At 39.2% G+C, this 17615-nt stretch overlaps 1 protein-coding gene across 2 annotated transcripts in view; it reads right to left on the bottom strand.

The window, feature by feature from the left end:
- The window catches only part of LOC140495937 (V-set and immunoglobulin domain-containing protein 4-like), a 47365-nt gene extending 36882 nt beyond the window's left edge, over positions 1-10483 (bottom strand). The window contains exon 1 of one of the 2 annotated variants that reach the window (XM_072595258.1): positions 6825-10483. In XM_072595258.1, the coding sequence (XP_072451359.1) occupies positions 6825-6879 (55 nt within the window). In that variant the 5' untranslated portion in view covers positions 6880-10483. Of the gene's footprint in view, positions 1-6654; positions 6804-6824 lie in introns of those variants that run through there. The other variant, XM_072595257.1, reaches the window with a different exon arrangement.
- Positions 10484-17615: the final 7132 nt, after the last annotated feature.

Raw genomic sequence — 17615 nt, 5'->3', positions numbered from 1 at the left:
CACCTGATTATATTATGAGTTTCTAAGTACCCAGCCAAAATTTCCTTAATAATGGCTTCCAGCAATTTTCCAATGACAGATGTCAGCTTAACTGACCTTTGGTTTCCAGCCTTCTGTCTCCTTTCATTTTTTGAACAGGTGTTATTTTGCAAATCTCCTACCTACTAGGACCCTTTCAGAATCAAAGACATTTCAGAAGATTGCACACAAATCATTTACTATCTCTACAGTCACTTCTTTAAAACCCTGCAAATAATACAAGTCATAATGATTTCCAACTAGAATGATGGTGACATGGATACACCCAAAGTTGGACAAGTAAGAAAAGGTGATAAACTGCACATCGCATCATCATCACACTTAAATTTTATTTCTACTCAGCATTAAGAACAGCGATATGAAACTTTCATTCGCTGCTACTCAATAGCAACATAAATACAAAATCTACAGGGCAAACAGGAAACTGCTGACCTACATTGCATTCTGCAGCTGGATGACAGAGGTTGGACTGTTCTGAACTGAAGGCAAAGGACTCTTGTGCATGTGCACAGAGGTTCAGTGCCAAACTATCATCATTGATTTCACAGAAGCTAATCAAAGAACTGACCTTAGGCTAAACATCAAGAACATTAAAAGGTCCTCTATCAGCCTGCTCATGCCAGGTCTCCTGCAACGCATTGGAGATGTGGACAATGAACAGCTGGCATTGCAAATCACAGAAATATTACTCGCGAAGCCTCTGCAAAACGCTGCAAATCCACTGGCAGGAAATTCACTCCAGTATCAGTGACATCTCTCAGGTTAACATTCCCAGCATTCAAGTGCTGTCTATAATTAATCTGCTGCACAGGGTGAGCCACAACGTCCGCATACATGACACAAGACAACAAGCTCTTTACTTCAAGCTTTGCCATGGTTAGCTGTTACCAACAGGACAGAGGAAACACATCAAGAACATTTTTAAAGTCTCCTTGAAAAAGAAACGCAACAACCCCATCAATTCATGGGAATCTTGAAGTCAAAATGACCCAAACTGGAGACACGTCTGTGAAAGTGCATGTGCATATTCTAAACATTTCCAACAGGTCCCGATGGGAGGTTAAGCACAAACAGCAGAAGGAAATGCAAAAGCTCAAGCATCCTACCCAGCCAATTCTTCAAACATCATCTGCCATACCTTCAGCAAGCTGTGCAAATCCATTATTGAGCTAGTTAGTCACCTCACGACCAACACTGCCTCAAAGCTACGCAGTAGTCACTGAGATACTCTGCACATGTTGATCAGCATGCCAGTGTAAACTTCCAGAAGCAAATGCTGAGCATGGACCTCAAGGTCCACCCAGCAGCAAGAAAAATAAAAGGGGACATTGCTCAGAACCTACAAAGACTGGAGTGGAAGAGAGTCATCTCAGGTGACTGTCTGTGTGGAGTTTGCACATTCTCCCCATGTCTGCGTGGGTTTCCTCCGGGTGCTCCGGTTTCCTCCCACAGTCCAAAAATGTGCAGGTTAGGTGAATTGGCCATGCTAAATTACCCGTAGTGTTAGGTGAAGGGGTAAATGTAGGGGAATGGGTCTGGGTGGGTTGCTCTCCAGAGGGTCTGTACAGATCTTTTGGGCCAAAGGGCCTGTTTCCACACTGTAAGTAATCTATTCTAATCTAATCTAAAATCCTCCAACCTGTGGGACAGCCTAAAAAGAAATATTAAAATAATTTTAAGGGTTATGGAACTGGTACTGAAAACAATGTCTTACTTGAAGTTCTAATGCATATTTGAGATTTTCCTGCACCTCCCTCCTCCTAAAAATATAAGGAACTGTCTGTCCTCCTCAGTGGCTTCAATTTTTGTCTCAGTTTTTATTAGTGAAATGATGGGATTTTCTTTCAGAGTATTTCCTTTGGGAGTTAAACAAAGATCAGGAGAAGGGTGGAAATCAGATGGTTAGCCAATATAGGTGCCATCTGGCACTCATCCCAACACCTGCCTAAACAGCAGTGTTTCAACCTACATCTGATCCAGCAATAGCATTTACTAAGGTTGCAGTTCACAAGACGACTCAATGAGTTATCCCATGTGTGCAATCTGGCCCCGTCACTTCTGTCACTGACACTACACAAATAGGCTCCTGTAGAGATCACTAATGCCCTGAATCCTTATGCTGAGGCTATATCCCAAGCTGCCAGTAAGTCATTCGAAATGTTGAACCAGACATGGACAAATGCATCAAGTAAGTTACTGATAAACCAGGAGCAGTGATGTTCATCCTTAACAAAGAAAAAAAACCTCATCTTCCTCCTGGCCACTTTCCAACCATCCCACCGCCAAAAACTGCAGGTGAATTATCTGTCCATTCAAATTAAAGTAATCAGGGGTATAAGGGACAAACCCAATTGTCTTCACCTAATGTCCATTGCAATTTAACAGATGCGCTGGACAGCAAATAGGAACTGAAACAATAACGGCATTCTGTTGCTGCTAATTTAAACAGCATATTGTCACACAGTTTAGCACAGAGAACAAAATCAACTTGGCCCTAACTTGCACTTTGTTTGCCTCATGCAGTATCACGTGAAGTACTGGGGCTAGAAGGAAATGTGATTCAACATTACTTTAGAAATCAAATCCCTTTTGACCATCATTGACTTAACTGTAGAAACACAGAGATAATTTATCCTATACTGCCAACAAAAATTTAAAAATCTAATTCAGAAAAGGTAACTTTGCACGATGCTGGTAAATGGTGATTAATTCAGGAAATTCAATACTCTACAGGTCCATTCAACTCTGGACCTGAACCTCCAGTTCACAAATGTCAAAGTCACCAAATCTATCTGGATTCAGCTTAGACAATGGAAGCTCTGCAACTTGGTGTCTTCTCCATAAACATGTCAAGAAAAAGTGCTGCACTTTCCCAACTGCACTTGATGATGAAACAATACTGTATTATATTTCATAACTCTAGGCCGAATGTTATATTTTATCGGCTAAAAGTTGTAAAGTTTTTGTTTCAAGGGTGCTTCTATAAGGTATCGCAAGTTGTCTAGTCATATTTTGGCCAACTAAATTCTTTAATTATGTAGCACTCCCCTACAGTGTCTCTCGTGTCCAATTTCCACACTATTTTACGACGTGCTGTTTGTAGAACAACTTGGTATTCACTAGATATTCTAGAATTCACCATCAGCCCTTGTGCCCCCACTGCCTTTTAAAGCCTGTTGTGCACCTGTCTGGAGCTGCCCAGTATAGCAGCTGACATTTGCCCCAGACACAGCAGACGGGTGGAAATAGCACCCCACATTGTAGGCACGTTCCTAGAGATCCTGATGAACAGGGCGGCATTACGGGACTTCCTCTCTCATGATGCCAGATCATGCCAATCCAGTCAAGAGTTTGCCACCCAGCTCAGTGTAGTCTTCACCATCTGGAAGAAAGCCCAACTCTGTAGGAATTAAGTAAATATCATTCTCCATAAGCTAAGTCCCAATGTTTTCTCTCTGATATCTCACACTCTTTCTGACAACGTATCTACCCTCAAAAAAGGCTCATTCTCTGCCATTCTCACTATTGCCTACAACATCTTCCCCACTTGGTCTAATCAACGTAATACCCTGACATCACTAACCCTGCATGCCCCCTGTGCTGCCTAGTTACTCCCTTGGGACACCTCCCCATTTTCACCTACAGTAATAGCTATGCCACTCCTGTAATACCTCTCTCATTCCATGAAGAAATCAGATCACAATAGGCCAGAAAAAGTCAAGAGAGGCAAGTTTCTGCCTGTTTTTCTGCTCCTCTGCCCACATAAGCAGAGGAGCTTGACTCTGACTGTCCAAACTGTCCTTGGACTCATTTTGGGAGTTGCCCTTGACTTACCGAGCCAAGAACTAATGAACGAAAGGTATGCCTCTTGGCTTGACTAAGGCCTGCTGACAATTATGGCAAACTCCCTGGCTTTGCTATTGCATGGCAAGACAGCAGTAATATGAGCCTGGGTAGCTCTGGCTGTGGGGCAAAGTACAAAAAGGCAAAGCACAGATGCTGTAAGCATTCAGGTAATCCCAAAGGTGCAATCACTTTAAGAGCGAATGAAGATCCCAGAGATGTAAATGGTCCAATCCATGAGTTGTGTTCATGACTATGAGTGCCCAGTGTGCTTGCTGCAACATTAGAATGATACCTGTCAGTGCAGCACCGAAGGGCAGAAGCGTCCTATAAGTGGATTGAAAACATGCTTTAATGGTTCTTATAGGCTGGCACATACCCAAGTACCAATCTCCTTGGATATGGGGTGCTCGTGGCTGGTGCCAGAGAAGCATGCTCAGGGATGTTGGCATTTTGTTTCCAATATGGAGATGGCTCAAAATAAATGACTAGCTGAAACTGCCAGGCGCCCTGCTTCTGTTGGTTTGCTGAGATTTCCCAACATTGCACTTCATTAGGGAGCGTGGTAAGATGAATATTAATGAGGTGAGTTAGGATTTTTAAAAAGTTTCATAAGCAATTATCACCATCAACTAGTACTTCACTATTGTTTAGCGAGAATATTACCATGCTACTTGTAGAAAGCATTAAAGATGGCATGAATTGCTCCTAATGTTGAAAATTGGAATTGCCATATATTTCACCAGAGCCCACATTGCTCAGATTGCTATGAAATTCCATCCTCTGCTTTTAAACCATTCTAGTATTAAACATTTATAAGAGATTCATAAACATTTATAAGAGATCCACCTAATGGATATTGCCAATGTAATTATTCAAACATGAGCTAAAGTACAATGTTAACCGGTTAATTGGCATAAGGGTCAGCATAATCAAACATAAATCTCTCATTAATACAACCTTCTTCCTTGCACTTACCCAACAGTTGATATGTCATAGAAGATTACTCACGCACTTCTTGCATTTAAAATATGTATAGTACTCTCCTAGAATTCTCATTTATATAGTGTCAATCAACATTTGGAAATATGAAGCATGTTATTTAATGCAGACACTGTTGGGAGTGCATGAATTCCTAACTTCTCCTGCATCTTTATGACATTGGGCTGCCACACTCCCTTTCTCTGCACTTTTTCTCAAACACCATAAAGTCTTCCAGTTTTAGCAATGAAGCTTGTTTCTCATATCCAATTAAATTGTAGTTTTCACCACTGCACAAACCTAAAATATATTGCAGCTCACTCTACCTTTGTACATATCCACTCAAATAAAATTTCCTTTCCATGGCTGCAAGGCTGCAAACTACTGATAGTGAGATCAAACATCCTGAAGAGTTCCTTTGCTTAAATCTATCACGTGCTGAATGTGCACTTTCACTCTTTCCAGTTTCTTTTTAACACTCCTTTCTTCTACAAATGAACTTCCAGAAAGCAAAAAACTTTGGTGCCATTTAAAAGATGCTAAATGCAGTGAAGGATAATGGGAATTTTAGGTTTGTCTGAGCTAAGATTACAATTTTCAAAGTTGTCTTGAAAGTTCCATTGGTGTTACAGTGCAAGCTGCCCTTCTTAAAGCAGTCCTTTTTCACTTGAAGCTAGTTATTTGTGGAAATAAGAATTTTTAAAAATATGTTTCACGGCCATCAATTTGCACTCTCTACCTTGGGGAAACTGCTCCTAACCAAACTCAAGAATCTATTAAACATATTATTGTACATTGTTAAATATTGCATTTGGCAATATTGTTAAATATTCCATTTGGTGGTAATCTTCAGAATTATAATGTTTGAATTTTTGCTTCGATATACTGCAATGTAGCTGACCCTCATGTGGACTCCAATAAGCAAGTCACATGTTTTCACATCAGTCCTTCTATTCATGGCCACAGTTCTACTTCCAGGCAAACAAACAGCTACTATTCAAATACAGTTCCCTACACCTAGAAATCCATATTTAAAATGTGCAATTATTTACATTGGCAATAAAAGTATATATGTTACCCATTTGCACTCGATGCTATTGCATAAAGCACTCTAAGTGTCCCACTTATTTCCGGCAACAGTTGTGCTTGTCTCACTAGTCTGCAGCTCAAAGTGCACTGAACACAAACATCAAGATCTTATTCAATAAGAGGTAATTTCGCCAACAACCTGGAGATTCTGCATAATTATTACGGTCAGTGAAAGAAACACACTGCAACAACATTGATGATACACTATCACAAGATCTTCCACCTAACGGATATCACCAATGTGACTATTCAAACATGAGCTCAAATAAGCATTAGGGTCAGCATAACCAAGCCCAATTCAATTCTCTCACAACACTCACTTAAGAGGTCGAACGCAAACAGATATACTCACATCTAGCTGCGAGGTCAACTACTGGCCAAGGTTAATCATTGTGTCCCTATACATTTAGCTAAGATCAGCTTAGTTTATATATTGTTGAGATTGGGCACCTTCAAGAATAATTCCACATAATAATTTCATTGCAGGAGCTATGACATAAAATTGCTATTCTTGTATATTCTGTATATTTATCCTTTTCAGAAAAAAGAAGAAATAACAATCTCCAAACACATAATTAGCTCGTTTGTGGGCTGATTTGAAACTTGGCATTGAAAGTTCAAAGGTGTAAACAAAACTTCACAAATATTTTATGATCAAACATACTTTTCTTAACAAAGGAGTAAGATAAAGTTAGCACTTACTGAAATCCTGGAACAAAAACAATGCCAACCACCAACACACTTGCTTCTCCATGTCGAATCTAATTTTATTAAAGTCAGTTAAGAAACACTTCCTTTTAGTTTTGCTATGAATCAGAATCAGCGTCATTACTACACTAAAGGAGGTGGCCATTTAGTGCATCAATCCATACCATTTGTCTGAAGAGAGCATTTGCTGTATTCCCCCTCTATCCCTGCAGGCCGCATGGGTTTGTCCTTCCAAGGCTCATCCAATCTTCTTTTAAAATCATGGATCAACACCTTTCCACATCCTCTCAGACAGCAAATTTCAGCTTTTCTCTGTCACGTATATTCTGTGATAATAAAACAATGACAGTATATCTTCTGCAGCTTACTGGTGGACGCAAGCATAAACAAAGATATGTTACGCTATGACTTAGACAGTCGTGAAAATGAAGTTGTTTCTGCATTGTAAGTGCAATTACCATTTGGAAAGTAAATCACACTTAATCCAATCAGTAGCCTGAACTCAGGATTTGAAATGCTAAATTCAATGCTTATCAACATGTTTCAAGTTACTGCAAGCAGTGAAAAAAGTCAATTAAGAGGCTCAATTTAATTTACTTCAACATGATGCAAGCCAAAGATACTAATTTGCCACCTGCTCACCCATATATAAAAATGGACCTTCTGGAATTGCAACACAGTTCTTTGGAAATTTCTAAGTTAATAAAATGCACTTATTACCGTAGGTAAAGCTGTTATTTTGAAATGTTCCGATATCTGTAATGCTCTCTGTGCATGCTGGTATTTGCTGCTTTGAATTGCTACACTATTTCACAATCCCATTACCACAATATTTGTCATTCTATTAGCAGTAAAGATGGATAATTGAGTATTTCATGACAGTCTTGAAGCACAGAAAGACATCTGAGAACATTTTTGTCAAAAAGAAAGGCAGTTTCAGGGTACCTCATTCATTTGATCCTCTCTTTCAAGCAAACCACAAGATGTGAACAAATCCACATGAAATTGTCCAAATAGATTTTTTAAACACTTCAAAGAATATGATGGACACCTAAAAGTTGAGGATTAAATTGAACTTTCTTGTATCTTGAAGGAATAGACTTGTCAATGAGAAAGGTATTCTAAGCGAATGCTTTTGTAAACAAATGAGTTCAAGGGATTCAAGAACAAGTTTGTTATGAATTCTTACTTGTGACTGATGTTACAATCAGATGGAGATGGAATATCTTGTTTCTTTTCACACTTCAAATTTTATAGTAACAAGGGTTTGACTGTAAATAAAAGGTTGTACTTGCCAAATCTGGGTGCACTTCTGTTTGCAGGCACCAGGTATTACATCTGTTACACAATGTAAAGTAGCAATAAAGGATTTCTTGGGTTACCATCCGGGTAAAAATATTTAAAATATTAAAACTATTAAAAATGTAAAACACATTCCTGATTTTTTACAACTCACGTGTACATAGACTCAAAACAAAGGCACTGAAATGGGTTAGAGAGTACAGGAGGTTAATTTTGGCTAAAGTTCAGTTGAAAATAACTAAGGGGTACTGGGTTCTACCTGGTCATTGGTCTGGCTACAGCTATCCAAATGCTTTGGTTCTCAGCTAGCTGTTTGGAGATACAGCTGATCTTCAGGAATCAATCTTGTGGAAAAGGTCCTCTTTAAAAAGTTGCCTTCTTCAGGAATGTAGACACATTAAAACATAGCAGATATACTGCTGTCTTCAATCTAGAACAGCAGTTTCTTTTCACAGCTGCTACTAGTATTCTGCAATTCCATTGGAAGAGGGGATGAATGGGGGCACAGTCATTCAGTGGTTATCACAGTTGCCTCTCAGTGCTAGGGACCTGGGTTCAATTTGAGACTTGGGCAAATGTTGGTGTCAAGTTTGTACATTCTCTGTGTCTGCGTGGGTTTCCTCAAGGTGCTCCTGTTTCATAGAACATAACAGCACACATAGGCCCTTCAACCCTTGATGTTGCACTGAGCTTTCCTCCCACAATTCAAGGATGTGCAGGTTCGGTGGATTGGCTATGGTAAGTTGCCCTCGGTATCCAGGGATGTGCAAGCTAGGTGGATTAGCCATGGGAAGTGCAGGGTTACAGGAGTAGGATGGGAGGTGGGTCTGGGTGGAATGTCCTTCAGAGGGATGGTGTGAACTGGATGGCGCAAATGGCGTGCCTCCACACTGTAGAGATTCCATGATACACATGCATATACAAAGCTTGGTTAGTTTCATGATAGTTCAAAAGTCCACTAGATATTCCAAAAGACAGCATGCAATACTTCTCATCTCCATATTCATTTTAACAAAATCATGTGTTTTTTTTGTTCTGGCAATTAATTTCTGAATTGTTTATTTCTCAATTTTGCAAAATCAAGAATCAAGATATCCAAGGGGTTATTGTCTTTGGTGGTAACTTAATATTGACGTTTAATCTCTATTCCAAATGGAGTAAAACTCAAATTTCACAATGATGCAAATTGCATCTTCTTAAGATTCAGTCAGTGCGCTTCTTTTGGTTAAAAACCATCCTTTTAAGAATTCCAACGTCTGTCTCCAGCTAATGAATCAACTTGGATTTTATATTTCTTCTATTGGAATACACTCTATAAAAATAAATTCTTCTTATAAGTCATCCAAGACCCAGTCTACAGGTTTTATGGATATGATCTCCAGGCATATCATTGTTAACCATTTCAATTAACGTGAAATCAAACTGCAGCCATTCCAATATTTTAAATTTTGATTCACTATTCTCTAACTTAGCATTTATTCAAGTTGATGACTTATTTATGATGGAGACCTTCTGCTATGAATTCAAATCTCATCACCACAATGATATAAATTAAATTCACCAGGTATTACATCTGTTATACAATGTTAGGTAGCATTAATAATGATGAACACAAAACTATCAGCTCATCATAATAAAAATCTAGTTCTCGAACACAAGTGCCACAATTGTTACAAACAAATGCCATGTCTACCAGTAAGAAAGGCTTAAAATGTAAGTGATAGACAAATGAAAGACATTTATTTAAGAACGCATGCAAATCAAATATTTCAGGAAAGATGCGTTGTTGCACAAGGTTTGTGTCATCATTAGTTTCAAGTCAGCAAAAATACTTCCGATTAAAAAACAAATAAATTCCACTTTGTTCAATCTGTCTTCTAATGCATCACATCATACAATGGTGAGTCACATTAGTCTCTGGTTTAGTCTCTATTTATGCTGATTTCATTAAGGTGATTAAGATAGTTTGGGCAAGAAAACGTGAAACAGATTTAGGATTCCTAACCCTGAAAGCCATCCACCAACCCTCTACTTGAAAATATTTATTGTGAACATTAGGTGAATCTAGGATTGCAATTGAACTCAGCTGTAATGAAGTTAACATCATACAGCCTGCTGGCTCATTGCCCACGCTATTTTAGACTTGCTGGCGTCTTTTATTCCCTCCACCCTTGTACTAAGAAATCTAATTGTGCAATGTCCCAGCTGCTAGGGATCAGATGACAATAGTATGTGGGGACAGTTTGCTCTGAGATTAACAATGTAGACAAAGTACATGACCCCCTCATTCAAAAAACAGAAAGTGAAATGACCCTAGTCATTAACTTTGAAAAATTAACAAATAACAAAAAAGACAAAGATATCATAAAAGAGTCTGTTTAAAACTATGAAACTAAATTAGTAAAGCTTTTAAATAAATGGGGTAGATATTGGCTTTCAATTGTAAAAGTTAAACATCACAACGTCAGGTTATAACCTAACAGGTTTATTTGAAAGTACAAGCTTTCGGAGCACTGCTCCTTCATCAGGTAGCTAGTGGGGCAGGATCATAGAACAATTAAAAGAGCAAAGTATCATACAACTGATGCAATGTCCTGAACAAACCTAGATTGCTGTTTAGTCTTTAATCATATAGCATTAGGATGCAGGTTTCAATTGATTAATATGTAAATCCCAGAATGTCTTTCAAGTGACAGCCCTGAGATAACCTAAGGTCTTATTGGTATATATAAAAAAAGGACATCTCAGCTCAGTCAATGCATTAAAGGAAGAGGCCAGAGTCTGTCTGTATCCCAACCTCGAGTAGAATCAATCTGACTCAAGGTTAGGATACAGTCAGACTCTAACCTCAAACCTGTAATGCACAGTCTGAGCTGAGATTTCAACTTTTTTTTAAAATAAAACCTTAAGTTACCTGTGACTTGAAGGAAATTCTGAGATTTACATATTAATCGATCGAAACCTGCATCCCCATTCTAAGTGATTAAAGACTTAACAGCAAACTAGGTTTGTTCAATACATCGCATCAGTTGTGTGACACTTTTGTCTTTTACTTTAATTATCTGCCCTTATTATCTGCCCCACTAGCTACCTGACGAAGGAGTCGCACTCCAAAAGCTTGTACTTTCAAATAAACCTTTTGGACTATAATTTTGTCCACCCCAGTCCAATGCTGGCACTTCCACATCACGGCTGTAATAGTAATGCTAGTGGATCAACTGCCCATTGGAAAGAAAGATCTGTTGAGCTGTATAATACTTTTCATTTATTCTCAGTCAATCCAAGATATCAGCATTGCTCAGCAACAGCAAAGTACTACAGCAGTTTAACTAATGAGGGGCCAGGACTACTGCTATAGCCTTGGTTCGTAACATTTTGCAATGCAAAGAGTGAGGCCAAAAACAGGTCCAATGAAACCTTGGCAAGAATTTAACATTCACGCCTGCTCAACATTCACTGTCGACTGCATGGCCCAAGTTATTCTGAGGCTAAATCTCATTTATGTACATCTGGAGAGCTACACATACTAAACTAGCAAGTCAATGAAGTTTGGTAAAAACAATGACTGCAGATGCTGGAAACCAGATTCTGGATTAGTGGTGCTGGAAGAGCACAGCAGTTCAGGCAGCATCCAAGTAGCTTCAAAAAACGTCGATTTCGAAGCTACTTGGATGCTGCCTGAACTGCTGTGCTCTTCCAGGACCACTAATCCAGAGTCAATGACGTTTGACAGTTGTGGAGAGCTTAAAATTGTTGGACCTCTATGCCAAGCCAGCCACCAGCCACCATGACAGTGGGATGGCAACATCAGGAAAACCAAGCACATTTGCAGCAAGCCACAACAGTTTTGCTGAGCAAGGAGAAACATTACTGCCCCTCCTGGGTCCACAGAGATGAAGAACCAAAATAACGGAGAGTTTCCTTCAAAACCTATCTACAGAATTCCCTCAACACTGCTGATCAAACTACTCATTGTTGTTTCAAGGTTACTCAGGCAAATAAAGAAATTTTTAAAACTCAGATGCACTACTGAATAGTGACCTCTGCTTCCCTAACATTCCAGCAACATAACCTGACCCAGCAATCCCTGGACACATGTCCAAAATCACCAGTCCAACCCAACACAGCACCAAACCTCCAATTATCCAAATCTGGCCCTACCAGACTTGAGACTTCATGGTCCAACACCATCAACACCCATCGCCTCTAAACACCAACCTGCCATCACCACTTCTTCCTTTTCAAGGCCCCTGTCCCTCAATGTGTCCTAAGCACTCAGACACTTACCTGACACCTGACGCCTTCACTTACCATAGCTTGCTCAACCACCATCGCCTTTGGGACTTTTACCTCCTGAAATATGGCAGCAAATGTTGTGAAAAAGGGATGCAATGTTAATCCAGCATTGAGTGATTTTCTCCCTTGGTTTCCTCCGATGGACACATCTGGGAGAAGCCATATCTTGGCTGGAAAAATCATGGACAAGTAAGAGGGCAATTTGAAAGAGGATTACCATTGATCAAATCTGCTTTCTGGGCTGTTAAGCAACAAAAGTAAATAGGGTGGATAGGCAGAAACTGGTAACTGCTCGTGAAGACTATGACTTGGGAACTCTATCTAAAAAGTGAAAGTTGAACCATTCAGGAATGAAGTCAGGAAACAATCCACATAAAAACTGCTATTAGTTTGAAATCCCCCTCCATAAACAAGCACAAGTGAAGAGTGTGGAATACTTTCATAGATGAGTGCAGGTACAAAAACACTCCAAAGCACTCAATTGCTTGTCACCCAACTTTAAAGATTCATTCCTCCAAACCCAAAAACAAGGCAGCCATGTACTATCCCACAAGATGCATTACAGCACCAGGATCCCAGGTTCAATTCCAGCCTTGGGCGACTGTTTGCGTGCAATTTGCACATTCTCCCCGTGTCTGAGTGGGTTTCCCCCGGGTGCTCCGGTTTCCTCCCACAGTCACACAGATGTGCAGGTCAGGTGAATTGGCCATGGTAAATTGCCCATAGTGTTAGGTGCATTAGAGGGAAAATAGGTCTGGGTGGGTTATTCTTCGGAGGGTCGGTGTGGACTGGTGAGGCTGAACAGCCTGTTTCCACACTGTAGGGAATCTAATCTTAAAAAAAACTTATCAAGGTCCCTTCAACAACACCTTGAGAAAGTCTATAGCCTTAAAACTTGTCCTTAAACATTTAGACTAAATTGCAAGGAAAAGCAAAACAAGCAGCTACAAATTGCCTAATTTGTCAAAAGAATAATCCCAGGAAAGAAGTAAAGTGTCCACCAGGTGAAACCCCTTGCCAAATGCACCTTTTGATACTATCCAGTTAGATTTTATAGAGTTACCTAGATGTCATTGTTATAAAAAATATTGCTTAGTGATAATCGATGTATTTAGTAAATGGATTGAAGCTTATCCCTGTACTGACTGCACAGCAAAAACTACTTGCAAAATTCTACTAAAGGGAAATTATTGGAATATCAGTAATGGTCTCCTCTAATAATGGCCCCCACTTCTGTGCGGAGCTAAACAAGGCACTACGTAAGAGTTGGAATATGAATCAAAAATTCCATTGTGCCAACCATCCCCAAGCAGTGGGAATTGTACTTTAAAAGGTCAGCTAAGCAAGTTGATAGAAGAAATGGGCCTGAATTGACTGCAAGTACTCCCAACTGCTCTTTTTAATATGAGAACCATGACTCAGAAAAAGACGGGATTCTCAGCGGATGAACTGAGATATGGAGGCTCCCTGGTCTACACCATTAATGGCCCAACACCCTGTTGATGTGCATGTCATGGCAAAGGTACCTGATTAAGCTAACCAGAAACTGTTACTTTGAAATATTTATTTGTTCCCCTCTCAAAATGAACCGTACAGATTGCTGTATTGAGCACATAGTACCAAAATCACTAGTACCCATTGCCTAAGGCACCTATTGCTACGAGACTGCCCACCTATACCTTCTTGACAGAATCCTTTCCTATCCGACCTACCACCACTGACAGAATACTTTTACGTTTCCTGTGTTAAGTAGCTACTGTAGTTAACAAGACAAGCTGGAAAGAAGAAGAAAGACCAAAAATAATATGCATTCCCAATCCTCCTTCTGTTACAAATGGTTTCTTTATTCAAGCTAAACCCTCTGATCCATGTGTTATCTGCTCACTCTTCCATCATTCTGCTGTAGTGTATAAACAGGACTCACCCACTTATGCAATCCCTCATTTGTGATGGAAAAACCCATTTGGTAGAAGCAGTGTGTCGCTGTGTGAAGTGCACTAACAAACCTAAAGGATTCAACGTTAACATTGTTCCGCTGTTAGAATGGTGCATTGAAAGACCTTCCATTACCCATGACATGGGGCAAGTGGAACAAAAACTATGCAAAAATATTATCAACGACATTGGTCGCACTCCAACTCTCCATCCATTAATACATTTGGACAACATACATTTGATAGCACCCACTGTTTACAAGATTCAGCTTTCGCTTTGAGTGTACTCATCATTCACTCACAGAAGTGCACTCTTGGAACTCCTTTTAGCTTTCATTGGCTATGCAAAAATAAAGCCTACCCATATTTACCCAATGACTGGTATGGACGTTGTGCCCTAGTATACACCTTACCACTTTTTTACCCTCCACCATGAAGCACCTGAAGTAGATGATGAATGAAACGCTCACCAACATGTGAATCAGTATGGAACAAAAAGTAGAGGAAAAACAAAACAGGACTCACACAACTTTTTCCATCAACAAACCTGGTGGTCCAGATTGCTGGAAGGTCTTATTCCTGGCTAGCGTGTTGAGCTGGCCCTAGATCAGATAAGTGACCTTGTGGATGACATTGAAAAACTTGCCAACTCAACTGCCCACACTTTGAAGCTGGTGAACAAAGAGTCACAGGAGACCCGGATGACGCTTCAGAATCGGCCAGCACTAGATTTCCTCCTTGCTAAAGGAGGTGCTTGTTCAGTCGCAGTGTTGCGCCTACATTTCAGATGACACAGATGTTATCAACTAAATTGGTCAAGACACAGGGAAGATATCTGCACAACCATCGTCCAGTTCATGTGGATGGAGTGTTACTTGCTGGCTATGGTCGCTATGCAGATGGATCATGTGTGACATACTGATAGTCCTTGAACTCATCCTAGGAATGTACAATATCATCTGTTTATGCATGAAATGGACCATACATTGCTTTTCACCTAAGCCAAAAAGGAATCTGGTTAATCAACCTTTGTCTACACCTCTATCTCCATGCCCAAACTTCCATGCTGAATCCAGGTGATGACTCGCCAAAGGAGGTACTTGACTTATTAAGAATACAAACTGACTAAATGGACTAATTATATTTGTATAAGCTACGTATTTGTCATGAAATGACAAAAGGAGGGAGTGAGAAAGTTTATTGCCTTAAAACTTGTCCTTAAACATTTAGGCTAAAATGGAATTCTGAATTATAGAACAGATTTGCTGAACACTAGAAAATAGACAGGCAGGGCGGGTAAGACAATTAAGAACATTTGCCTTAACATCAGTGAATCTGTATAAACAGGACACCAAGTGATAACATTCAAGCTGTTCCTTTGTGAAATTAATAACAATGTTTGATTCTGACCTCAATACAAAACTTGGTATCAATTAACTTCTCTCCCCAAGTACTGTCCTTCACTATTATTTGTGTAGCTTCTTCACCTGAAGCCATGGTAAGACTGAATTATAATCCCTATACGTCAGTAGGTTCTTACAGCGGATGTCCATACATAACATCTACTGCTCAAGAATTGCCTATAACTGAAGTCAAGCTAATGGTTTCAAACAATACCTTTATGAAAACCAGTATGTGGATCTCTCTCTGCCCATGGAAACAATCACATACCCACTTGCCTTGCTTCAGAACATGCAGTGCTTTTCTTAACTTTTTGATTGTGACAGTACAGCCTTTGTAAACTTGTGTATAAAAGGTAGTCTGTTTGTGATAGTACAACAGAGTAGCCTGCCAGGGTGCTTGAAGGAAGAGCAATGTCCTCCTCTCCGGGGTTATTAAAATCCAGTTTGCTTGGCTTATAGGTATCAGTGTTATGTTGTAACAGTGACGCTATTAGTAAATGAAGGGGATGATTAAAATCAAACTAAACTGTAAGAGTTTTTTTTTTAATTCCAGACTACCAAAGGTATGATCTCTGGGAAGAACCAAGAGAGGCTTACAGCTAGGAGTTCATAAGGAATTCCCTGGGCTGTCTCAAATCTATACTTTTATCAACCTTCCAAACCCACAAGGACAACAAATTGGAAATACCACTATCTGCAAATTCCCATCCAAGTCACACACCATCCTGAATTGTAACTAAAACTGTTCTTCCTTCACTGTCTTTGGCTCAAAGTCCTAGAACTCAAATTCCAGACTGCACTGTGGGTTTACATATTCTGCAGTAACTCAGGAAAAACCTCAAAAATCACCTTTTCAAGGACAAGTAGGAATGAACATTTAATGCTAACCTAGCCATTAATGTGCCCAACCTATTAAAGAATTTTTAAAACAAGCAATTGATGCTAGGTCAATTGTTAGTTTTGCAATATCAGAATTAAAATGGTGTTCAGCAATACCAGGCAAATGCCAAAGTCAAGATAAATCACATATCCAACATGATTTAATTGAATGTCAGGAACAGCCTCAAGGGTCTAAAATGGCCAACTTCTGTTTCTCCATCCAGCTGTGAAAAGTTGCTGGTCCAATTTTATCTTGGCCAGTATAGGGAGAGCATTAAAATAATTCCAGCACTCGCAAAACACTACTTTGGTATTAGCTATAAATGACAACTCATCCCTGAAGTATTTTTTTAAATTTCAAAATGCATATTAAGCAGAAAGTCGAGGAGACAGGAACAAATAGTCTTTTCTGAAACAACGATCCATGAATTGGAAGGACACTCTGTCTGGTCCTCACAAATTCCAACATTTTCTCTACAGTTTAAAAGAATTGAGAACCCTGGGTCATTGGTCTTCCCAGAGTAACCTTTCTTCAGGTATTACTTCCCAGCATTCAACTTCATTTTCGACTCTGTCTGTTTCCCTCAAGTGACCTGCTGTACTTCTAGTCATTTTCTACAATAGTAGCCTTATCTGCAGCTGCAAATCCTGATTCTATTTTCTAATCCAAATTCAATGTAACCTCATTTCCAATGTTTGTGCTTTTTCTTCCTTATTATATATCATTACCCACACACAACACAAATTACATTATCTTTCACCAGTATAGTAAGTGACCAACACAATAAACATCAAATTTTATACTTCTATGATAATACATGAAACAATTAAATAAAATAAGTATAAAAAAGCTACTCTTCATAGATTACGTTCTTCTTTCATAACATTCTAATATGCTGTTTCATATTTATTTCAAATTAATTCAACTCATGACTATAAACATAAACCCATGAATATAAAATTGGATTTCTTTTAAAATGAGATTTTTTTTCAAAATGAAATCTGAAATCACATATGAAATCACCATTTCCCCAAACTCTTCAATATTTCATATCAGAACTATGTCTAAACTATTACATTACCTCATCTTGTTCTGTTATTCATTTTTTAATTTCAAATTCATCCTGGCCGTTAGGTTCAC

The sequence above is a fragment of the Chiloscyllium punctatum genome, chromosome 25, assembly GCF_047496795.1.
Source record: "Chiloscyllium punctatum isolate Juve2018m chromosome 25, sChiPun1.3, whole genome shotgun sequence".
Lineage (NCBI taxonomy): Eukaryota > Metazoa > Chordata > Chondrichthyes > Orectolobiformes > Hemiscylliidae > Chiloscyllium > Chiloscyllium punctatum.
The sequence above is the reverse complement of the archived record's forward strand: the minus strand, read 5'-3'. Positions and strand labels throughout refer to the sequence as shown.